The sequence below is a fragment of the Phyllobates terribilis genome, unplaced genomic scaffold (genome assembly GCF_046119375.1).
Source record: "Phyllobates terribilis strain yellow unplaced genomic scaffold, ASM4611937v1 Scaffold_9__5_contigs__length_417890890, whole genome shotgun sequence".
Classification (NCBI taxonomy): domain Eukaryota; kingdom Metazoa; phylum Chordata; class Amphibia; order Anura; family Dendrobatidae; genus Phyllobates; species Phyllobates terribilis.
Genome location: NW_027362769.1, coordinates 214,483,283 through 214,509,107, shown reverse-complemented (window position 1 = coordinate 214,509,107; position 25,825 = coordinate 214,483,283). Strand labels below are relative to the sequence as shown.

General features: G+C 42.2%; 2 protein-coding genes across 2 annotated transcripts in view; one reads left to right on the top strand and one right to left on the bottom strand.

The window, feature by feature from the left end:
• LOC141162028 (BOS complex subunit NOMO1-like) overlaps positions 1-25,825 on the top strand; it is a 68,243-nt gene that overhangs the window by 19,717 nt on the left and 22,701 nt on the right. Inside the window, exons 13-27 of the mRNA XM_073647656.1 lie at positions 858-999; positions 6,949-7,080; positions 7,398-7,534; positions 8,559-8,646; positions 10,230-10,293; positions 10,842-10,937; positions 11,615-11,824; positions 11,992-12,074; positions 12,168-12,327; positions 18,842-18,968; positions 19,067-19,180; positions 20,018-20,145; positions 21,865-22,006; positions 22,572-22,655; positions 23,532-23,642. Coding sequence (XP_073503757.1) covers positions 858-999; positions 6,949-7,080; positions 7,398-7,534; positions 8,559-8,646; positions 10,230-10,293; positions 10,842-10,937; positions 11,615-11,824; positions 11,992-12,074; positions 12,168-12,327; positions 18,842-18,968; positions 19,067-19,180; positions 20,018-20,145; positions 21,865-22,006; positions 22,572-22,655; positions 23,532-23,642 — 1,818 coding nt within the window. The remainder of the gene's footprint in view (positions 1-857; positions 1,000-6,948; positions 7,081-7,397; positions 7,535-8,558; positions 8,647-10,229; positions 10,294-10,841; positions 10,938-11,614; positions 11,825-11,991; positions 12,075-12,167; positions 12,328-18,841; positions 18,969-19,066; positions 19,181-20,017; positions 20,146-21,864; positions 22,007-22,571; positions 22,656-23,531; positions 23,643-25,825) is intronic.
• LOC141162027 (uncharacterized) lies at positions 13,671-15,601 on the bottom strand. Its single transcript, XM_073647655.1, has 2 exons — positions 15,484-15,601; positions 13,671-15,319 (listed from the first exon to the last, which is right to left on the bottom strand). Exons 1-2 carry the CDS (start codon positions 15,485-15,487, stop codon positions 13,686-13,688), a joined length of 1,638 nt encoding a protein of 545 aa, XP_073503756.1. The 5' UTR covers positions 15,488-15,601; the 3' UTR covers positions 13,671-13,685.

The following is a 25,825-nucleotide window of genomic DNA, read 5'->3' as shown; positions in this document are numbered from 1 at the left end:
GATGGCCCAAAACAAAAAGCACAGATGCAGACCAATTTGTTGAAGTTTTAGGCATTAGATCCTTATGGGCAATATCTGCAGGGATTTATGAAAACAGTCATTCAAGGACCTCACAGAAATGAAGTGGTCCAACATGGCTTTTTCAGACCTTGATAGGAAAACTAGCATTACTAATGTGAAAAAATTCCAGTGCAGCCAAACATTGGTCGCTTATGGGCTGCACTTTCTTCAGATGAACCTCGGGTGTCCAAAGGAAGTGTGAGAACTGCAGCCCATCAGCGTCCCTGATTAGCTGCAGGGCTCACGTGGCTTAATGTCACGCGAGTCCTGGAGACCTGGCACCGATATCACTGGAACGTCACCGGTGCGGGAGGTGAGTGTCTGTTATTTTTATTTTGCAGTGGGGAATGTAGTATTTGAGAAGGGATTGTCCGAGGAGTGGACAACCTGTATAAGGGGAGTCTGTCACCCAAACCCTACCGACAAACACAAATTAAGTCCTCAGTCATATAGGGGACTTAGCCCACTCCTTGCCTTCGGTGTCTAGAAAACGCTATTTAATCAATATGAAACTAGGGTACTGGGTGCACCCTTGGAATGCCCGAGAGCTCTGCACTGATCCTCTCACCTAAGCCCACATCCCACGGCCCCTCCCTGTATCTTGATGACACCGCTTGCTTGCCTAGAGCGCACACACTTCTCGTATGCACACACTGACCGTTCAGGTGCACTTGTTCTGATAATTCTCAGCCCAAACAAGGAGGATTACAGTGTTTTCTTCCTGTCGATCATCGTCTGTTTTAGCGCATATGAAGTCAGCGGCGTTCTGTCTCTCTATAATGATCTCTCTTTTGCAGGTCTTTATACCAGAAGCTGAGGTTAAAGCAGGACTGGCGTTAAAACCGTCCATGTTCCCTGTGACTGTAACAGACAAACCAGTTATGGACGTGTCCTTCTCCCAATTTATGGCTTCTGTTTCCGGCAAAGTATCTTGTATTGGTATGTTTAACGTGGAACAATGGCACTAGATGGATTTTAGAGAATTTTAATTTCTTTATTAATGAACTGTCTATACTGTCTCCTAAACCTAAAGGGGTATTCCCATCTCCAAGATCCTATCCCAATATGTAGTAGGTGTAGTAATAATAATAATAATAATAATAATAATAATAATATTAGCAAATGCCTCCAATTAGAAATGTAGTGTAGTTCTTCTGATTTGCTGTGTCGCTTACCCCATGTGCAGGGCACTACAGTAGCTTAGGTATCCATGGTTATGACCACTCATTTAGTGACAGTTTGTTAGCTGTTAGTGGTCATATGGAAGATCTGATGGAAAGCGAAGAATAAGCATTAAAAGCGTATTCCCACGTCAAAGATTCTATCCCAATGTAATAGGTGTAATAGAAATATTAGCAAATACCTGCAATTTAGAAATTTAGTATAGTTCTCCTGATAACCTATGTCACTTACCCCATGTGCAGGACAGTGCAGTAATTAGGTATCCATGGCTACTACCACTAGCAACTAACAAACTACCATATGAGTGTGCGTAACCATGGTTACTTAACCCCTTAATAACATCTGACGTACTAATACGTGTCTGTGCCCTGGGACTTAAGAGCCAGACCCGTATTAGTACGTCATCGCGATCGCGCGCGCACACAGGCTGTGCGGGCGCGATCGCCGCCGGGTGTCAGCTGATTGTCACAGCTGACACCCGGTACTATGTGCAGGGAGCGGTCCTGCACCGCTCCCAGCACATTAACCCCCGCGATGCTGCGATCGAAGTCGATCGCGGCATTGCGGGGGCAAGGGGAGGTGATCGGCGATACTCACCTCCTCTTCCGGCTTCCAGTGCAGTCTGCAAAGGCTTCCCGGGTGTTGCCATGACGACCCGATGTCGTCATGACAACATCCGGGTCACCAGAGAGCAGGAAGATTGCTTGGACATGCGCAGTGCATCTCCAAGCAATCTTCACACTGTGCACTTCTGACAGCCTTCATGGCATAGGGATGGTGCTCCATTCCTGTGCCATGCAGGCGATCAGAAAAAAAAAGTGAAAGTCCCAGAGTGGGACAAAGTAATAAAGTGTATAAACTGTGTGAAAGTGGAAAAAAAAAAAAAATGTGCAAAAATATTATAAAAAAATAATACACCAAAAATAAAAATATAATGTACCCATCAATAAATATTATTATAAAAAAAATAAAAAAAAAACAATAAAAGTACACATATTTGGCATCGCCGCGTCCGGAACAACCTGACCTATAAAACTGTCCCACTAGTTAACCCCTTCAGTGAACACGGTAAAAAAAAAAAAAAAAACGAAGCAAAAAACAATGCTTTATCACCATACCGCCAAACAAAAACAAAAAGTGGAATAACACGCGATCAAAAAGACGCATATAAATAAAAATTATACCGCTGAAAACGTCATCTCGTCCCGCAAAAAACAAGCCGCCACACAGCTCCATCAGCCGAAAAATAAAAAAGTTATAGCTCTCAGAATAAAGCAATACTAAAAAATATTTTTTTCTATAAAATAGCTTTTATTGTGTATAAGCGCCAAAACATAGAAAAATGATACAAATGTGGTACCGCTGTAAACGTACTGACCCGAAGAATAAAGCTGCCTCATCAATTTTACCACACGCGGAACAGAATAAAAAAAAAACAAAAAAAAAACAATTCCTGAATTGTTGGTTTTTGTTTATTCTGCCTCCCAAAAATCGGAATAGAAAGTGATCAAAAAATGTCACGTGCCTGAAAATGGCACCAATAACAACGTCAAGTCATCCCGCAAAAAACGAGCCGTCACATGACTGTCTGCCAAAATCTGGAAAAATTATAGCTCTCAAAATATGGCGATGCAAAAACTAGATTTTACAAAAAATGCGTCTTTTAGTGTGTGACAGCTGTCAGTCATAAAAACCCCATATGATTCTGGCATTGCTGTAATCACACCGACCCGAAGAATAAAGTAGTCTAATCACTTATACCGCACAAGGAACGGCGTCAAAAATAAATTCTTGGGTTAGGATTGGGCTAGGGTTAGGGCTGGGTTTGGGGCTAGGGTTGTGCTGGGGCTAGGGTTGTGCTGGGGCTAGGGTTGTGCTAAGGTTAGGGCTGGGGTTGGGATTTTTTTCAAAAGTAAGAAAAAAAGATGACGATATGGCGACTAGTGTTGAGAGCAAGTGCTCGCTACTTGAGTTTGCATCGGGTGCTCTGGTATGCATTGAGTATCGTGGGTATTTGAGTGACATGCTCGAGTCTCTGCCCCATATGCTTCGCGGCCAAAAAACTTTACGGGGATTGCCTGCCATGCACGAGCGATCCCCGCATGTTTTTTTTTGGGTGTCTAATAACCGTGAAACATGCGGAGCAGGGACTCGAGCATGTCACTCGAGCACACGCTGTACATGGTGCATACCTGAGTACCCGATGCAAACTCAAGTAGCGAGCACTTGCGCTCAAGAATAATGACAACTTATTCAATATGATGACCTAATGTAAACAAATTCTGTGCCGTACCTCTGGGTTCAAAATGTTCACTATACACCTTAATAAAATCCTTGAGGGGTATAGTTTCCAAAATGGGGACACTTGTGGGGGAGCTCCACTGTTTAGGCACATCACGGGCTCTCCAAACGCGACATGGTGTCCGCTAACAAATTGAATGGAAAATCGGCTCAAATTGTTAGCGGATATCATGTTGCATTTGGAGAGTCCCTGTGTGCCCAAACATTGGAGCCCCCCCACAAGTGACCCCATTTTGGAAACTAGACCTCCCAAGGCACCTATCTAGATGCATAGTGAGCACTTGGAACCCCAGGTGCTTCACAAATTGATTCATAAAAATGAAAAAGTGTTTTTTTTTTTCACTTTTTCATTATTACGAATCAATTTGTGAAGCACCTGGGGGTTCCAAGTGCTCACTATGCATCTAGAAAGGTGCCTTGGGGGGTCTAGTTTCCAAAATGGGGTCACTTGTGGGGGAGCTCCAAAGTTTGGGCACAGAGGGGCTCTCCAAATGCAATGTGGTGTCCGCTAACAATTTGAGCCGATTTTCCATTCAATTTGTTAGCGGATACCATGTTGCATTTAGAGAGTCCCTGTGTGCCCAAACATTGGAGCTCCCCCACAAGTGACCCCATTTTGGAAACTAGACCCCCCAAGGCACCTATCTAGATGCATAGTGAGCACTTGGAACCCCTAGGTGCTTCACAAATTGATTCGTAACAATGAAAAAGTGGTTTTTTTTTTCACTTTTTCATTTTTACGAATCAATTTGTGAAGCACCTGGGGGTTGCAACTGCTCACTATGCATCTAGATAGGTGCCTTGGGGGGTCTAGTTTCCAAAATGGGGTCACTTGTGGGGGAGCTCCAATGTTTGGGCACACAGGGGCTCTCTAAACGCAACATGGTGTCCGCTAATTATTCAAGCAAATTTTACAATCAAAAAGTCAAATGGCGCTCCTTCCCTTCCGAGCCCTGCCGTGCGCCCAAACAGTGTTTTTTCCCCAAATATTGGGTATCTGCGTGCCCAGGGGAAATTGCACAACAAATTTTGCGGTCCATTTTTTCTTGTTACCCCTGTGAAAATAAAAAAAATTGGGTCTAAAGTAACATTTTTGTGAAAAAAGTTAAATGTTCATTTTTTTCTTCCACATTCAAAAAATTCCTATGAAGCACCTGAAGGGTTAATAAAGTTCTTGAATGTGGTTTTGAGCACCTTGAGGGGTGCAGTTTTTAGAATGGTGTCACTTTTGGGTATTTTCTGTCATAAAGACCTCTCAAAGTGACTTCAAATATGATGTGGTCCCTAAAAAAATGGTTTTGTAAATTTTGTTGGAAAAATGAGAAATCGCTGGTCAACTTTTAACCCTTATAGCTCCCTAACAAAAAAAAATTTTGGTTCCAAAATTGTGCTGATGTAAAGTAGACATGTGGGAAATGTTATTTATTAACTCTTTTGTGTGACATATCGCTCTGATTTCAGGGCTTAAAAATTCAAATTTGGAAAATTGCAAAATTTTCAAAATTTTCGCCAAATTTCCGTTTTTTTCACAAATAAACGCAAGTGATATCGAAGAAATTTTTCCACAATCATGAAGTACAATATGTCACGAAAAAACAATCTCAGAATCAGGGGGATCCGTTGAAGCGTTCCAGACTAATTACCTCATAAAGTGACAGTGGTCAGAATTGTAAAAATTGGCCTGGTCATTAACGTGCAAACCACCCGCGGGGCTTAAGGGGTTAATCTACTGCAATGCCCTGCACATGGGGTAAGTGACATGGTGAATCAAAAGAACTACATTTATAATTGGCGGTATGTGCTGCTATTGTTAATAATAATAATAAATTATTATTATTATTTCTACTAAATATTGGGCTAGGATCTTGGGAATAGCCCTTTATAGAGAACCTGTAGCAGGATTTTGTCTTGTAAAGTAAAGGCATGTCTATGATGGCACATTATTTCAGAATAAAATGATACCGTTGTTGAAGAAACTGGTGACCTGCCTCCCATGGCCAAAATATCAGTAAGGCCCAATCATTGTCGCGGGCAGCCAATGCGTACATCAATGTCTCAGCTCAATTACATCATGTGGAAGTTAATGTGCATGTTTCTCCTGGCAATGACTGCACCTGCATAAGCCTTCGTGAGGCATCATCGTTGTTGGGGGAAGCACGTGTGCGGTAACTTCCCAGTTAAGTAATTGAGCCGCGAAATCTATCTGAGCATGCACCGTCCACGGCAGTGAGGAGTCCTATTTTGGCTATAGGAGGCAGGTCACCTGTCAGTGAAAGATCAGAGGCAGGCAGAGGTGCTGGCAAATATCCAGACTGGCTGCGTCCTGTCCCGCTACACTTGCAAGTCATTAGCATATAATTTCAACGAGTGATTACTGAAGAACAGGAACTTGGATTTCTTTAATGGTTATTCCCACTAGATCTCTCCTGATCATGTGATTGGCCATGATGAATTGTTACAGTACATATATTGAAGCTGTGTCTAGTAATGGGTTGAGCACCTGCATGCCCGTCCCTGATCAGGACAGATTATCCACTAGAAGAAACCAATGAACCAAAGCAAGCAGAGATCTTGAAGGCCAGGAGAAGTTGAGACCAAGTATGATGCAAAGTTGTATAATACAAACAAGTGAGTTAATGGGATATTCTGAGGTTGTCTCTTGAGCAGCTCACAACTCTGAAGTGTCCTTACTATCTCCTCACTTCCTGGTTTCTGGCAGGGCGGGCTCTCCTGATTTAATGACAGTTGTGGTGAGCAGAGCTGTAGAGTATTAGAATTACTATAAAGCTCGGCACAAGTTCAGCTGTAAAGCATTCAGCTGTCAATGGTTTGTTCTAAGTCTACATTGCTATCACTGTATTTAGACTCAGAGATAACCGGGCATTTGAACAAGCACACAGCTCCAAAAAGTGAGAGCCCTGATTAGAACTGCCGTGGAATCAGCGAATGGTGGGGGCTGAGGATTTTGCAAGATGTATAATAGCAGCTTGCCATGAGCTAAGAGCAGGAAGGTGAGCAGATAACGGCTGTATAGAAATCTATGGGCTAGAGAGGTGGATGGGATGTTAGGAGTTAACCCCTCTTCTGGAATGTAACTACTGCACACTCTTGGCCGGGAGTCTTTGCATGCTCTGGTGGCCAAGCTGCATGGAAACGAGCTGTACACTATGTAAGATGAAAGCTTGCATTGCTGAAGAATGGCAGCAGATAGAAAAAGCAAGTCATTTGCAAACTTACTTATTTTCATGCTGTTTTAACTAAAGCTATTTAATAACATGAAAATACCACTTTAATTACGGACTTGCATTAATAAAATATTAAAACATTTACGCTGTGGACAGCTTTGACATGGAAAAGATTATTTTGTACATAAGTTAGTGTTTTTTTTTTCCTCTAACTTTACAGATTCATGTGGGGATCTCACTGTGACATTGCAGTCAGTGACCCGACAAAGAGACAAGCGTTCTGTACAGGTCTCCAGCAAATCAGAAGGCGTGACTTTCACTTTTGAGGATGTTTTACCTGGGAAATATAAAGGTAAAGAAATATATAATGACCTAGTTTGGCTTCTTCACTGTAAGTTGTCCCAAGAGACATGTCCACACATGCCGGAAATCTTCTGCTGCGGATCCTATTGCATATCAGCGGCATTAATCTGCTGCACAATTTGATCCTTTATATTTGAAAATCTATGGCCTATTTCCATAAGTGACACATTTTATTTAGAGGTTGCAGTGTACCCAGGCATCCCTGATCAAGAAAACTCCTGAGTTAAAGAGTAAAGTAACTCTGTATTTTGTTTATTCCTGAATTACATGTTCAGATTTCTTTTTTTTTTTTTTTTTATTTTCAAGCGAGTATCATCCAGGAGGATTGGTGCTGGAAGAATAAATCTCTGGAGTTTGAAGTTAAAGAGGATGACCTTGTTGGCATTGAGTTCAGGCAGACTGGCTATATGCTGAGATGTTCCCTCTCACATGGCATAACGCTGGTGAGTGAAGACCCGTCTGAGATACTCATGGGTCCCATTGTCTAACCTTTATGGCTACTTGTTTATTGATCGACCTTGTGTCCTTGAACAATAAAATGTCTTTCTTCTCCAAGAGTCACGTTTCTCAAAAACTGAACAATGGAGATTGCAGAGCGTGCCGTGTTCATTAAGAGAAATTAACTTTTATTAGTTTTCTAAGGGATGTACCCATCGGCTTTGGGCTTTCCATTTTTTTCAGACTGGTTTTGGACAGGTCTGGCACCTGGCAAAACTAACGGTGCCACCATTGTGTCTAGAATTTATGGTGGAGTCTGTGGGTGTTCCTTTGAAAAGAGCCTCCAACTCAACCTTATGGGCAAAAGAAGCTCGGCCTGGGAGAATAGGGGTAAAGGTCCTCTATCATCAACTTTATTTTTGCAGCATTACATTAAACGGGTTGTCCGGCCTTAGGCTCCAAGTATGTAATCACTTTGTGAATGCTGACTTGTGAATCCTCACATCGCGCACATTCCACACTGTGAGGATTCTCCAGTGCTGGGATCGAGACGTCATGCGACCGCAAGCATGTGATTTGCATACTTCTGGCCACTTTCCGGCTAGACTATATCCAGCCTCGCTCAATATCCTTACATTGAGCGAGGCCGAGCCCATCTAGTTGGCGTGTGACCAAGTCACATACTTGCGGTCAAGCATCGGCACCGGAGAATCCTCACAGCGTGCAGTGTGCACGATGTGAGGATTCACAAGTCTGCAGTCACCTAGTGATTGCAGACTTTCAGCCTAAGGCCGGACAACCCCTTTAAGGGTAAAATAAGTGATACAGTGGGAGTGGCGCAGACAGAGGGTTGTCCAAGGAGGTCTTGGCTATTAAGCTGCAGTTTTAGCATGGATGGTTGTACTGAGAAATCCCACCCCAAGGTGTTAGTTTACTGCTTTCTTGGTGTCTCTTATTCTATATTTATTTTTTTCTTTTATTGATCTCTTATGTCACAATTTGTGAATCCTCTGAATTTCTCATCCCCAGGAATTTTACCAAGATGGAAATGCCCCCGAGCATGTTGGGGTGTATAATCTAACAAAAGGAGTCAATCGATTCTGCCTATCGAAACCAGGTAATTTTCACAGATTTTATTTATTTTTGTTTCAGATTCAGCATTTTTATCATCAAAAGATTAGGCACCCACCCCTTCAGCCATGCTTGTCCAATAGGGGAAAAAAGCCATACGAGGCTTGACGTGGGCAAAGGGTAGGGGGAACATATATGGAGCATTGCCCTGCCCCGACCACTATATACTAAAATAAAATGTGGCCAAGGAGGAGCTCCCGCTGCCTCTTCTACCTATTCCTCCCACCTTCATCACTATCGATCCCAATACTTTTCTGTTACTCCAGTCCAATACCCAAACCCACCTTCTCCATCATAGCTTTAGTTTGTGAGGTGGGAAATGCCCTTGTTGTCTCTTGAGACGCCATCCTGACATCAGTATACCCTAATGGGGCATATAAATAAGGGTTGTCCTAGCGAGACTTCTCATTTAATTTATCTTGATCAACATCTACATTGACAGAAATGTAATTTAAAAAGTTTACACTTGCAGAATACAATGGGGGCAAAAACTGACTGCATCCGTAACATCGTAAAAAATACCTAGATGTATAACCCACGGTATCTGGGATATGCTATCATTTTAAGTATTCTCAAAATCATTTGTAATTTATCCTCTATCCAGTGGTTGAACCCCCAGAGGATCAGTAAGTTATCCCATATCCAAGGAATAGGTGCTAACTTATGATTTTGGGTTAAGGATAGATGAAGATCTGACCTCTGGGACTACCGCCAATCCTGAGAATATAGGGGCTACAGCACTGCATCCCCCCCCTTTTTTTTTTTAAGCACAGGGTGTTCCCTGACACATGCCGTTCATGTCAATGGGGCTGACAGCACAACCATGAAAGCACCGCTATGGGGAAGGGGGAAAGTGAAGGATATGCATCACTTTGGTCCCTATAGTCTCAAAATCAGTGGGGGCTCTGCATTTGGACCTCCAGCAATTCTTAAAGGGGTTGTCTGGGACTTTCATTGATTGCCTATCCTTAGGATAGGTCATCAGCGCCTGATCATGGGGGTGTGACACCCGGCACCCCAGCCAATCGGCTGTTCTCGGTGTCAGCGGCCCAAACTGCTCAGTTTCGGAGCTGCGCAGCTCTGTCTGCGGAATATTGGCAGCAGCCGGGTACGGTATGGATTTGAATAGCGGACGGATGTGCAGTACCTGCCGCGGCCACTATACAGTCTGTGCCGCTCCATAACTGAGCCTTTCCGTCTGACTCAAGAACAGCTGATCGATGAGGGTGCCGGGGTGTTGCACCCCACCCGATCAGACATTGATGACCTATCCTAAGGATAGACCATAAATGTTTAAGTCTCAGACAACCCCTTTAAGTGATAGCATGTCCTAGGAATATGCATCGCTTCTAAAGGTTGTTTGCCATTTATCTAAGACACAAATTCAAGCTTATTAAATTAATTGCTGCTATATGTAGCATTTTTTTTCATCCTCAATGTGACTGAGGAGGGGAGAGGATCTGTCTGTGTTAGACCCATTACGTGCCTACAATTAAAATATTCCTATTTCTAGCTTTCCCTCCTGAATACAGCTGCTGATTTCCTCTTTTTAATTAATATTGTTTCCAGGTGTTTACAAGGTCACCCCGCGATCCTGCCATCGCTTTGAACACGCATACTACACTTATGACACGTAAGCAGATTTTTTTTTAATGTGTTGAATTTAGAGATGTAAACTGTCAGCAATTTTAACAGATACAATCACAATACTATGATACCAGCAAATGCTTTCATGATCATCAGATCATACTCCTTATCTTAAAAGTATATTGGTAGTTACTGGTCCAGAAGGTTTTACTTAAATGTGGCAGAAAATTGAGACTATTACACAGCTGTACTGCACTGGAGTGAGATAAAACACTTACTAGAAAGCAGCATAGTCTTTCGGTGTCTCTCTCATTCTGCTTCTCCCCATCGCAATACTCTTCCTTGGGCAGCTGTAATGGGATCTCTATTACAGCAGTATTTAGAGTGATTGAATAGTTCAAGAGGCATCTGGGAAGGTGGCTCATAAGTGGAGAAAGAAGCCTATTTCTCTGAGATATATTGGAAGGTTCTTATTTTTGCTTCTACAGTGATTTTTGCATAGATTGTTGAAGTGACAGCGATCAGTCAACCCAGTAATATTTAATGCCCGTGTTCTGCTAAACCCTAATATCGCTGCATTTGTTTTCTCCACAGGTCCTCACCGAGTATCCTTACTCTGACTGCAGTACGGCATCACGTCCTCGGGGCCATAACCGCAGATAAACTAATGGATGTGACCGTCACTATCAAGTAAGAGGAGGAACAATTCCTGCTTAAATTAGTTTTATTGGTACCTTTTATGGTGGAAGGTCTGGCAAAACATGAGTTTAGACTCTGCTGATGCCTAATCAGTGATGTCCGCACAGTCCTTCCTAAGGTGTGAAAGGCACTGGTTTTTGGTAACGCACACCAGTGTCTGTCCACTTGTAGTGCCAGGGGATAGTGGATGGGCATGTTTATAAAGAAGTACTTGTAGGTGTCACAAGATCTTCAAAGATAGACACATCTGCTTATGAGAGAAGACTTTGTCAACTGAGCAACACTAACATTTAAAGGGGTATTTCCATCTCCAGTATCATATCCCAATGTGTAGTAGGTGTAATAATAATTTTATTAGCAAATACCTTCAATTAGAAATGTAGTATAGTTCTTCTGATTAGCTCATGTGCAGGACATTGCAGTAGCTTACATGTCCATGTTTACGACCACTCATATGACAGTTTGTTAGTTCCTAGTGGTAGTAGCCATGGATACCTAATTACTGCAATGTCCTGCACATGGGGTAAGTGACATAGGTTATCAGGAGAACTATGCTAAATTTCTAATTGCAGGTATTTGCTAATATTTTTATTACACCTACTACATATTGGGCTAGGATCTTTGAGATGGGAATACCCTTTTAATGCCTATTCTTCGCCTTCCATCAGATCTTCCATTGACACAGAACCAGCCCTGGTCCTAGGGCCGCTCAAGTCTATAGAAGAGACACGCAGAGAGCAGCAGCTGGCGGAGATCGAGGCACGTAGGCTGGAAAGACAGAAATCTGATGCGGAAGAGACTGATGTACAACCACCGGTTCAGGAGGTAGTGGAGGAGCTCCAGGGGCCCTTTACTTACGAATTCTCTTACTGGGCAAGGTAAGGGTCATTTGGTTAAGTTTGCATGTTTTTGTCAATGATGAAGGTAAAAGCAGAGGGAATGCGAAGAAAAAAAAAAGGATACTGCACCCAGTTAGTTCATTGTAGCACAAAAACTATATGTTTTGAGATGTTTTCTTACTAGTAATTTTTTTTGTCCTATTTAGATCCGGTGAGAAGATCACTGTGACTCCATCATCTAAAGAACTTCTCTTCTATCCCCCCTCTGTGGAGGCTGTCGTGAGTGGAGGTGAGCAGATGTCATCACACACGACAAACCGATCTGATTAAGTAACATTTCTAGAAATTGTGCAGCTTGATCACATTGACCTCTCAATTTTAGAAAGCTGCCCAGGAAAGCTGATAGAAATTCATGGGAAAGCTGGCTTATTCCTGGAGGGACAGATACACCCCGAATTAGAGGGTGTGGAAATAGTCATCAGTGAGAAAGGAGCCGCTTCACCTCTCATCACCGTATTTACTGATGAGAAAGGTTCATACAGGTTGGTGCAAATTTTTCTTTTTATGTTCACAGACTTTATAGATCATGGGCTACATACATCAGTAAGACGAGCACATACAATTAGGTATAGCTGCTTTACAGAACATACCTGTTCATAAGACAAACTGGCTGTGAGAATCCTTATCCGGATCTGTTCACATTACGATTGAGCATTGCATCATACATGGGGAAGATTTCCAGAACTCCTGGCAACAAAAGTGAGTACACCCCTAAGTGAAATTGGCCAAATTGTGCCTAAAGTGTCAATATTTTGTGTAGCCACCATTATTTTCAAGCACTTTCTTAACTCTCGGGCATGGAGTTCACTAGAGCTTCACAGGTTGCCACTAAAATCCCCTTCCTCTCCTCCATGATGACATCACGGAGCTGGTCGATGTTAGGGATCTTGCTCTCCTCCACCTTCTGTTTGAGGATGCCCCACAGATGCTCAATAGGGTTTAGGTCTGGAGACATGCTTGGCCAGTCCAGCCCCTTTACCTCAGTTTCTTTAGCAAGGCAGTGGTTGTCTTCGAGGTGTGTTTGGTGTCCTTATGCTCGAATACTGCCCTGCGACCCAGTTTCCTAAGGGAGAGGGATCATGCTCTGCTTCAGTGTATCACAATACATGCTGCCATTCATGGTTCCTTCAATGAACTGTAGTTCCCCACAGCTGGCAGCATTCATGCAGCCCCAAACCATGACAATGCCACCACCATGCTTGACTGTAGGCAGGACACATTTGTCTTTGTACTCCTCACCTGCTTGCCGCCACACACGCTTGGCACCATCTGAACCAAATAGCTTTCTTGTCTGCAGCAAACTGTTTGTGGGCTTTCTTGTGCACCATTTTTAGAAGAGGTTTCATTCTGGGACGACAGCCATGCAGACCAATTTGATGCAGTGTGCGGTTGTGTATGGTCTGAGCACTGACAGGCAGGGTGGATTTGATTTAAATCGAACTGATTTAAATCACGATTTAAATCAGTGATTTAAATCAAAGTTTCTACCTAAACTAGTTCTTGCTACTTTAACATGCAAGTAGATGAAGATTTTTAGAATCACTTTTTATATTACTTTTTTCTCCCCAGTTTAATGGGTTAATCATTCATATTTGGACACCACTGTTCTGTTGTACTTAGGAAGGAGAAAAATAATCCTGACCTTAATAACAATTTAAATAGATTTATTCAACTGAAACAATAACAACATTACAGCATAAGTTATTTGCTTAAACAAACATCCATGTTTGTTAACTAATTTGGCTAAACAATATATATATATATTTTAAGAAACTTAGACTGTCAGCCCAGCCGACACATGAAAAACTTAAATACTACTGTCCCTGCTGTCCTCTGTAGCTCACTCGTCGTCATCTTCATCATCATCTTCTTCTTCTTTGTTCCTATTCATAATCTGGAAAAGAAAAACAAGCTTTCCTGCTTTATTGGGTCCCAACCGATTTCTCAATTTAGAATGAATGAGTCCAAAGGAAGAGAATATTCTTTCAACGCCTGCAGAAGAAGCTACTGCTGTTAAAAGTGAAATCATTACTTGAACAGTCTCTAAATCCAAGCGCTTAAGTGACTTCCACCAGTTTACTGGTGTGACCTTCCTTAAAATATCTTCAGCAAACATATATTTCTTGAATGGTTCCCCCTTAGCTCTGAAGTTTATTATAGTTGGCATTAAAGATGGATGATTGCTGGATACCCATGTCATAGCTAACTCCTCTTCCTTAGCACTTAGGTTTTGACCCTGATATTGGATATTGACAATATTTGCCAAAAAATGAGCTGGAGTCAGTGCTTGTCCCATTCGTTTGTTTACTGCTTGTAATTTAATTCTGTCCATGTGTAGTTCTGTTTTTAAGTGTTCACTCAGTTCCTTCCAAATTTCAACAGCATCCGCAATAAAACAGCTATTTTTCTGTATTTTGTTTAAAGCTTGAGAGATGGGTTTCAGGAAGCTCAGCATATGTTCAACATTTCTCTTAAGCCCAATGTTGAGGATTTTGGCCGTGACAGTGCCATCTATTTTATCTCGATTTTCTTCACAAAGTGTCATCAGAATAGGCCAGTTTTTGATATACCGCTCAAAACAGTCCACCACAGAGTTCCATCTAACATCTTGTGGGAGCGTTAGCTTGGTTCCACCCATCCTTTTCAGAGCTGCTGCAGCAAAATGATTATTACGGAAGTATTTAGCAATTTCAACAACATTAGCCTTTATTTCTGGAACACTTAAGTCTTTGGCTAAGAGGTGCAGCAAATGAGCACTGCAACCATATGTTATTAGCAGCTTTGTATTCCCTCCCTGCTCTTCTAAATTTCTTCTCATCTTGGATACGTTTGCAGCATTGTCAGTGACCAAACTGCGTACTAGACATTTGAATTTTTGTTCACATGCTGTTATAGCTTTTACTGCCACTTCTTGTAAGTATTCTGCTGTGTGTGCATTTCCTGACGTATCAGTTGTTTGTGCAAGGAAGACTTTACCTTCTTCTGTTATACAAGCACATACAATAGGATCATTGTGGACATTACTCCACCCATCAATACTTAGGTTAACAATTTTACCCTCCAGAGCTGTTGCACATTGCTCCATTTCTCTGTCATACACTTGATCCAGCAGTTTCCCTGCAACATCAGCTCTGCTGGGTGGACTGTATCCTGGTCTCAGTGACTGAACCATATTAATGAAATGTGGGTTCTCAGTCAGACGGAAAGAAGAGTTCGTTGCATAAATAAACTGGGCAATTTTTTCATCAATCAACTCTTTTTCTAATCTGCTAGTTCTTATCACAAACCTATCTATGGTGGTTCCAGGAGGTAAAGGTTTTTTCTTCCTTTTGGGTGATGGTGATATGTGGCTGTGGGTGTCTGATGATGATGCTGCTGCTAATGAAGCACTATCCTGGATGGATAACTCTGAAACTGTAGAACAGGATGATGGTGATCTTGGAGGTGGATAGTTTCCAGAATCCATGAATTCCCCTAAACAAAAAAAGTCAATGCTGTTATTTTATTGTTTATACAATTTCTGCTTATTGTACACAACACATCACTGCCCCTGCCCCAAAAGGAATATTTGTTTTTCTTCATAACTGTACCAAATGACAGTAACATGCAGTAATAATAAGAAATATAATTTTTCTCACACATGACAGTTCAGTCTTTAGAAACAGGATTCAATAAAAATGTTTAGCAACAGATCCGGCCTGTTCAGAAGTGTTTCTTTGGTCATCTTCATCACCGCACTTCTCATGATGTTGCCTCATTCGCGCCACCAGGCCTTGCATCTCTTTGTTGCATTGTTGGCATTTTGCACGCATGCCTGCCTTACCGATAGGCGAAGGAGCTTCATTAAAATATTCCCAAACTGGGTCACTTTTACGGCCTGCTGCCATTATAAGGATAGAATGTAATAAACCTCAGATCGTACACACAAACAGATCCAGACTTGTCTGTCTGTGGCTATGCTGCAGTATTGTGCTCAAAGTTTCACTTTCATTTTCTTGTCTGCTTGCCCTTCCTCCTCCTCACACTTAGATTCACATTCTTCTTGTGTTGTGCAGATCTATTCCACTCCAAACAATCAGAAACATATTGTCTAACTTCTTGGACTTGGCACTGAAGGGGTTGATTCTGTATTCATAGGTTTGTAGAACAATAGGATTAAGGTCTTTTTCTCAACTCTGTTCATGTTGTAACATTTTTGCTGTGAAGAAGAGGCTGGGACCTCTGCGGAGTCAAATTCAGTTTTGAGAACTGCGTAAGTAAAGCGAGCGTCTGTGATAATATAGGAGAGAAACTGCCCACTAATCCTACAGAAACCTCTGGAAGAGCATGGCATTGTGAATGTTACACATATACAGCCTTTATTCTACCGAGTTAAACAACTCCGCTTTATCTCATGATGGAAGAACCTTTGGATGGTAAAATATTTTCCTCAAAAAGCAGTTTATTAAAAAAATCCGATTTTTTTTTTTTAATTTTTTTTAAAAAAACATTGATTTTTATCCACCCTGCTGACAGGCTGACCGCCCCCCACCCCTGTAACCTCTGCAGCAATACTGGCGCACTCGTATATCTATTTGGAGAAGACAACCTCTGGATATGATACTGAGCAAGTGCACTCAACTTCTGTGGTCCACCTTGGTTTTGAGTGGAACCTGTCTTGTTAAACCGCTGTATGGTGTTGGCCACTGTGCTGCATCTCAGGCTCAGGGTGTTGGCAATCTTCTTATAGCTTAGACCATCTTTATGTAGAACAACAATTCTTTTTTTTCAGATACTCAGAGTTCTTTGCCATGAGGTGCCATGTTGAGCTTCCAGTGACCAGTATGAAAGAGTGCGAGAGCGATAAGGCTGAGTTCACACGATGCATATTTAATGCGTTTCCGCGGCGTTTTTGCAGTTGCGTAAACGCCGCGGAAACGCATTAAAAACGCATGGTAGAAGGGCAGCAATGATCCCCAATTGAAATCCGCATGTGCTGTGCCCATGATGCGGATTTTTCCGCAGCGTAAACGCTGCTCTCAAGAATCCGCAGCATGTCAATTAATTTTGCGTAAACGCGGCGTTTTCGCCGCCATTGACTTGCATTAGAACGCGCCAATTCCGCAAGACTGCATCTGTACTTGCGTTATTGGCGCGTTCTAATATGCGGATGGTACCCGGGTGTAGAGGAGAGGAGAGTCTCATCCACACCCAGGTACCATTAAAAAAGCTGTAAAACAAGAATAAAATAAAAAATATATATATACTTACCATCTGTCGGCCCGCGCACCGCTCCTGCTTGGTTCCCGGCACTTGCAGTGAGTTGTAGGACCTGCGCTGACATCAGAGTCATGTGACGGGTCACGTGACGCTGACGTCGGCAGGTCTTTCAATTTAAAGTTGCCGGCGAGGGAGAATGGATTGAGCAGGACAGCGTGGGCCATCGGAGGTAAGTATATACACTCGCTCGGGTCACACTATATAAATCCATGCTGTTTGCATGGATTTATATAGTGTGACCTAGTTGTCAAGCACTTTCCAAGTGATGCTAAAATCGCCTGGAAAGCGCTTGTCAATCTGCATGCGGAAACGCATGTGAATCCGCATGTATTCCGCAGGAAAAACGCATGCACAATCTGCATGCGTTTTTTCCGCCAGGGAGATGCAGAAATGATGCAGAAATTTTCTGCTTCATTTCTGCATCGTGTGCACATACCCTAACACCAACTTTAACTCACCTGCTCCCCATTCACACCTGAGACCTTGTAACACTGAGTCACATGACAGCCGTGTGGGATAATGGCTAATTGGGCACAATTTGGCCATTTTCACTTAGGGGTGTACCAATTTTGTTGTCAGTGGTTTAGACATTAATCGCTGTGTTGAGTTATTTAGTATGCAAATTGCCTCTTCAGAGAGGAAGAGGACTAGAACTCTAGTGCCACCAATTGGAAGTAGCAATCCTAAAAGTCAATATCGACCCTTTAACGAGCCTTGCAATGTGACTTAGGATAAAAGCCAAGCCAGAACCAGAATCCCAATTTGCAGACACTGTGTTTCGGGGTAATGCCCCTCATCAGTGCTGAGATCTGCTTTGGCTAGGTCAGAGGCTAAGACTGGGATCTAAGCGGTAAGGTTTCTCCTTGTGGAGAGTGACATGTCAGGTCTGGCATGCCAGTGTTAGAAGACTTAAACGCCTTGCATGCTCAGTGTATTCAGGGTCGAAATTGATATATATAATCTCCCTTCTGTATTGAGTAGCATGCTATTCCATAAAGTATGTGATAATTGCATCCTTTTATCACGTCAGAGGATCTATTGAACGTCGCACCTGAACATTTGTCAGAAATATGAATGGGGTCTAATAACCTTCATGTACCCATGAGCCAGTTACTTCTCACCAAATTTCTGAAAGTGTAAAGAGGATTTTCTTAAACAGAGTACCTCCTCCCTTTGCTGCTGATTCTAGTACAGTTTCTCTTTTACTTCTGTGTCTCTCTGTGCCAAAGTTTTGCCTTCCTCTGTAATATAAGTACAGATTTTCCCTTCAACAATGTGGCGTATACCCCAGAATTTCTCTGTGGGCGCGGCCTTGTTTTGATTGGCCAGCATCAGAGGAGAAAAATCACACGCCCACAGAGAAGTACTGTGGTATACCACCAGTTATTTAAAGGGGAAAATATGCACCTTTATTTCCAGTGGACATAACTTTGGAACGGAGGGTCGTGGAAGAAAAAGAAAAACTGTTCCAGAATCAGTGGAGCAGCGTCAATTGGAGGAAGTACTCTGTTTATATTTAAAAATCCAGTGAAAAATCCTGTTTAAATTTTTATGTAAAATACCTGATACTGGAGGAGAATGCTAAATAATTCCTGATTGATCTAAGAAGCAGTCCCGAAGAAAACCTAAAATCTTGTAAAATACAGCTGAGGTTGAAATGAAGGTTTAGGAAAGAATTGTTTGCGCCTGTGACTTTGTTGTCTGCTTCTTCCCACATGTGACGGCTGAATGGCACAGTGTGGGCCCTCTGCACAGTGACCAGGAGTACACCATCGCTGCTCAGAAGGAAGGCTTTGTGTTGACTGCTGTTGATGGAACTGTGGGAGACTTCAATGCTTTTGCCCTTGCAGGAGTTACATTTGAGGTATCGGTAGAAGTCACGTCTCCTCGCCCTTCTAGAATTCGACTTAGTTTTATGTTTTAAAGGTTTTCACAATGCTTTCATTCTTTGATTCTGCATAGATCCGATCAGAAGACAAGCAGCCTCTGGCTGGAGTTCTCTTATCTCTTAGTGGTGGGATGTTCCGCTCCAATCTCCTCACCCAGGACAACGGGATGTTAACCTTCTCAAACCTGGTAATACAAGCATTATATTTACCACGTTCTGGTTTCTATATGGGTGCGTAAGGCGATAGTTATATACCTCTGCCACATCGCAGCATAATGCAAGTGAAAGGGGTCACATTATTTCAGAAAAACAAATGCTTCTTTATCTTCCTCTTTTCTGCTGCTGAGACCGCAGTGCTGATGTCCTGTTGACAGCACTGCAGCCAATCGATAAGCTCAGCTGCTCTGGTTGAGTTGATGGCATAAGCCGCTCATTGTCCGTGCCAACAATAACAGACACTGGAAGCAATGGTGGTGCTGGACTCAGGAGGGTGAAATAGAGCATTTTTCCCCAAACTGCAGCTGTGGGAGGTGATTTTTTCTAAAACTGGAAAACGCTCTTCCAGCTGACCACACACATTAGATAGCGGTCAGCTGTTTCCCCCGACTACCTCATACTCGGCAGCTGAGTGTTTCTCGTGTTCTTTATGCAAGAGCCACTGCCAAACTCTTCTGGCAGCCACTTCTTTCCTGGAAAACAAAAGGATTTGTTGACTTTATTCCAGTTGCCCATTCCTTATGTCCCCCATTGTAATCTGTTGTGGGGAGAGTTGGGTGGCCCACATACTCATTAGATTGTTGGCTTATCACATCAAAATCAGTAGGTTCATCAAACTTTTATCTAATGTTTCTGGGGCCTTTACTCACAGATATGATGCAAAGTCCAAACTTCCAGATCCCACCCTTTCCCTCCAGCCAGACATCTCCAAAGATACAACAATGGCCAACCTGGTAATAAATCCGTGCCTTCTTCAGGACATAGTTATGTACGAGTGAGTCTTAATCATTTTCCTTGTCTCCTTTCAGAGCCCCGGTCAGTATTACTTCAAGCCTATGATGAAAGAGTTCCGTTTTGAGCCTTCGTCTCAGATGATAGAAGCAGAAGAAGGGCAGAACTTGAAGATTAAAATCACTGGATACAGGACGGCATACAGGTCACCATGACTGCCTGCACAAATTTCTGATATTTCTGAATTTTCCTAAAGGGAGCCTGTTAACTTTTATTTATTGCTTACACTAGCCTAATGCACTTTTTTTCTTTTCTTGTGCCATCACAATTGTGCAATGGACCCCACTCTGAATACGTTATCTCTGATCCACAATACTTACTAGAATGCATTTGCTATAAGTGTGCGGCCCTGCGTGCATGTAAGCTGTACACTGGGCAACGTTGGTCAATGTACACGCGATTATCCACACAAAGCAAAGATTTCCGGACCTAGATGCACACACACCTAGTCATGTCCGCAATATGCCTTTTCGACCGACCCAAACATTTTGGCAGGTGCGGGCTCAAGATCCTTCCCAATACAATGCTACTTGAGGTTTGAGTCCTGAAGGCAGCTTGTGGTTGCGTATGACGCTACCACATTGCAGTTTGCCGATTTACTCTATTCACATTCTAACTATAAATTTCTTCCGTCATAACCCTGAGCGTGGCAATTATATATCGCTTTTTATCGATTATTCCAGTTTTTTTTCAAATAATGCAGCATAATCCAACATGATTGAGTATATGGATATGACAGCATGAAAAAGCAGATAATAAAAGTATGCATCACAGGCTGTACACCCTATTGTCCTATAGGGGGACCCGCTCAGCTCCCCTAATATGTCACTTTTAGTTAATAGTTGTATTTCTCATTAATGAAAAATTCAGAAGCCTCTTTTGCTGGAGGCTTTCTGTATACAGTTTTTCTGTAAGTCCTGGAAATTTAAAGGAGTGATTTTAATGTTCTTTCTTTGAGTGCGCACCGCTCCTCTGCCTCCCGGCTTCCTGGTTGACACCGTGCGGTGCGTTCCTCTGGATTGACAGTTCGGACAGGGGAACTAAAGCTGGTCCAATCCACTAATCCGAACAGTTTCAAAGCAACATTTCCAACCTGTAATCCTACTGCCTGCAAGTGTCGTGCGCTCCTTCCCTAGTTAACCGGCCACTCTAAGCCTGTGGAAAGCTAGTAACCAAGACAACTAGCTGAACACTATAAAACTAAAGGTACCCTTCATTCTTGTATTTTTAATAAGAGGTAAATTGCAAAGTTACTTGTTTTTTTTACCAGCACTTTGCAGTTTTAACCACTTAAGAACTTAAGGCTACTTAAGCCATTAACAAATGGCTATTTCCCTAGTCCATGCCCTATCTGTACAAGATGTAAAGCTGTGATTGGTCAGATTGAGTAGACACACATACTTGTCTGTTAGGCGTGGGATCACTAAACTACCAGAATGCCGTTATGGGGTTTAACCTTCCAAACATGCCTCTACCAAAGCTAGACTAGGACTCCTCTTCTCGATGTTGTACAGTATGTGTATCGGCAGTGAGTGCATCGCCATTGAACAGATAAGGACAGATACAGTACAACTTCTCAGGTTCATCTGTGCAATACTGACCAGACTCATCCCGTAATATGTAAATCCTTTCAATACCAAATAACACCATGGCTGGTTTTGACATGGGCTTGTGAGGAACGTTAATGGTTCAGTGGCCCCAAACCCAGTGACAGGTTCCTTATAATAGACTTATATGTGCACATGTGGGAACTAGTATTCAGTATCTATGGTTTTGTCCCAAATGGCGTAAAAAAGAAATCACATTCTAGACAATTACATTTTTTTGTGTAGTTTTGTGAATTTTCTCTTCCATTTCTTTGTAGTTGTTACGGGACCGTTTCCTCTCTAAATGGTGAACCTGAGCAAGGAGTGTCGGTGGAAGCTATGGGCCAAAACGATTGCTCAATTTATGGTGAAGACACTGTCACGGATGATGAGGGCAAATTCAGGCTTCGCGGATTACGGGTTAGTATCATACATGTAGGGGGCAGAATAGAACTGTTCTCTCCTACCACATTCCATAGATGAAATAAATAATGCACATAACGAAAATGGTACGCTAACCAATTACAAGAGGATTTAGTCGCCTACGCTAACCGCTGTCGACCGGCTTTGGTCGCCTGCGCTGACCGCTGTCGGCCGGCTTTGGTCTCCTGCGCTGACCGCTGTCGGCCGGCTTTGGTCGCCTGCGCTGACCGCTGTCGGCCGGCTTTGGTCGCCTGCGCTGACCGCTGTCGGCCGGCTTTGGTCGCCTGCGCTGACCGCTGTCGGCCGGCTTTGGTCGCCTGCGCTGACCGCTGTCGGCCGGCTTTGGTCGCCTGCGCTGACCGCTGTCGGCCGGCTTTGGTCGCCTGCGCTGACCGCTGTCGGCCGGCTTTGGTCGCCTGCGCTGACCGCTGTCGGCCGGCTTTGGTCGCCTGCGCTGACCGCTGTCGACAGGATTTGGTCGCCTTCATTTTTGCCAGCCTCTGTAGTATTTCCAAATGTCCATAAGTGAATAGTTATCTGAACACTTTCCATTTGTTTCCAGCCTGGATGCACCTACCATGTGCAGTTGAAGGCTGAAGGAAATGACCATATTGAACGTGCTTTGCCTTCATATCGGGTAATACAGGTAAGTTTAGAAAATTCTTGTCAATTATTTCTTATTGATTTTTCTTATATTTTTCTTAATTATTGTGCCTCCCTGGGATCTGGCTTTACTATTGCCTTATCATGCTATGTGTTCAGCAATTACCCGAGATCCATGTATTTCTTGTTAATAGTGTAGAAGTCTGCACTTTTTATAATCATTTTGGCTTTGCGGTACTGCTGCTGATTGGCTCTACATGAGCGGACTTCCTGCAGGGACTGTTATATTCTCTGGTAGGCACTGTTTATACACCGCAGCCAATTAGAGGAGGCAGAGCTGCAAGGAGGCGAGAGAGAGCATCAGCTAGAGCCAATGATAAGACGGGGGCGTGTCTTAGACTCCCTGTAGGCACTGGAACCAAGCTGTAGTCACAAATCATAGCTCTGTCTTAGGGAGCTGAGGTAAAAGCCAAGCAATACGGTACATGCAAAATGTATTGCAGATATAAATAGCAGGTTCTAGACCCCTTTGTGGACTGAAAAAAATACAATTTTTTAAAAGAAAAGGCCTAAAAATTTAAATATAAAAAAATAACAATATATGGTATTTTCCAGTACATTATATAGTAAAATATTTGTCATTAAAAACTATGACTCGTCCCTCATAAAAGAAGATCTCATTTGGCTATTCTAGACCGGAAAAATAAAAAAGTTATGATTTTTGGAAAAGGAAGGAGGGGCGGGGAGGGGAATGAAGGCAAGAACACTTCAAATGTTTATTTTTTGTACATACTTGGGTTTATGATAGCATTTCTACATGCATCTCGAATATAAAGGGCATTTTCTTTTCTCCGCAGCTTGATGTACTGTACATGCTTTAGTCTCCCGTAACATCTTACTCATTTTATTTGTGTGAAAGGTTGGCGATAACGATATCGAAGATATTAACATTATCGCTTTCCGACAAATCAACCAATTTGACCTGAGTGGAAATATTCTGACTTCCCCTGAACACCTCTCTACACTATTGGTAAGTCACAGCCTTTATACACACCTTGGGAATAATCGCCTGCTCATATAATGATATTTTAAGCCTTAAAGGGATATTCCTATATCCAAGATCCTATCCCAATATGTAGTAGGTGAAATAATAATAATCTTAGCAAATACCTCCAATTAGAAATGTAGTCTAGTTCTTCTGATTCGCTATGTCGCTTACCACATGTGCAGGGCGTTACAGTAGCTTAGGTATCCATGGTTACGACCACTTAGTGGCAGTTAGTTAGTGGTCGGAACTATGGATACCTAAGCTACTGCAATGCCCTGCACATGGGGTAAGCGACATAGCGAATCAGAAGAACTTTACTACATTTGTAATTGGAGGTATTTGCTAAGATTATTATTATTACACCTACTACATATTGGGATAGGATCTTGGAGATGGGAATACCCCTTTTAATGTCCAAAAGCAGTGTATTTTTTACTGTATAACATGCACTTGGGGTTTATTGTATCTGTATGTGCCTATCACAGTTTTATATATCGGCAAAGTATGCGATGGGACCACCAGGGGGTGCTCCTGTCCTTCACACATGGTGGGCACTTTTCTTAAAATATGCTTGTTTAATTTTGCAATTTTTTTTGTATCTGACATTGTAGTTTATTTATAATAGAAAACTTTTTTGACAAAAATGGCAATCACATTAACTACATTGAAATGGGTTTGGTGGCCAATTAGATAAAGATCCCCTCAAAGAAAGGAAGGATCAGCTTCAAATTAAAATGACATTTCTCTTAGGGGTATTTAAAGTTTTTTTTTTTTTTTATTTTTCGCTGCATTTTTTTCCTCCTCAAATTCAGCTATACTATACATTTAAAAATTAGATCCAAGATCTCTGTCTATCATTGATCAGAGAGGATCTAAAAGTCCAGATGAAAGGTTCAGCAAGGTAATCTCACTTTACTGATGCTGAAAAGTAATCTCATTATAGTAATAATTGGAAGATTAGAGCGACTGGCAAATGACTAGAAGCTCTTATCGCTCTCTTGATGAGACGAGATAAACCATCGCAGAAACGGGAAAAGACACAAGTGAAAAAATATGAAGTATAATAAAAAAAGTATGCATATGTATACTAATGCATGTGTAGTGTATATATGCATGTACGTGTGTGTGCATGTATGTATGTATGTATGTATGTATGTACGTTCAAACAGGTGCCAGTACTACAGGTAATGAGCGGAGGACAGAGGAGCCTCTTAACCACTTCGCGGCAGAGCCTGTTTTTGCCTTCATGACCGGGCCAATTTTTTCAATTCTGACCACTGTCACTTTATGAAGTAATTACTCTGGAACGCTTCAACGTATTCCCCTGATTCTGAGATTGTTTTTTCATGACATATTGTACTTCATGATAATGGTAAAATTTCTTCGATATAACTTGCGTTTATTTGTGAAAATGTTGAAAATTTTGCAATTTTCAAACTGAATTTTCATGCCCTTAAATCAGAGCGATATGTCACACAAAATAGTTAATAAATAACATTTCCCACATGTCTACTTTACATCAGCACAATTTTGGAACCAAAATTTGTTTTTGTTAGGGAGCTATAAGGGTTAAAAGTTGACCAGCGATTTCTCATTTTTCCAACAAAAGTTACAAAAACATTTTTTTAGGGACCACATCATATTTGAAGTCCCTTTGAGGGGTCTTTATGACAGAAAATACCCAAAAGTGACACCATTCTAAAAACTGCACCCCTCAAGGTGCTCAAAACCACATTCAAGAACTTTATTAACCCTTCAGGTGCTTCACAGGAATTTTTGGAATGTGGAAGAAAAGAATTAACATTTAACTTTTTTCACAAAAATTGTTACTTTAGACCCATTTTTTTTTTATTTTCACAGGGGTAACAGGAAAAAATGGACCCCAAATTTTTTTGTGCAATTTCTCTTGAGCGTGCTGATACCCCATATGTGGGGGAAAACCACTGTTTGGGCGCACGGCAGCGTTTGAAAGGGAAGGAGCGCCATTAGACTTTTTGAATGTAAAATTTGTTTGAATAATTAGCGGACGCCATGTTGCATTTGGGGAGCCCCTGATGTGCCTAAACAGTGGAAACCCCCCACAAGTGCCACCATTTTGGAAACTAGACCCCTTAGGGAACTTATCTAGATGTGTGGTGAGCACCTTGCACCCCCAGCTGCTTCAC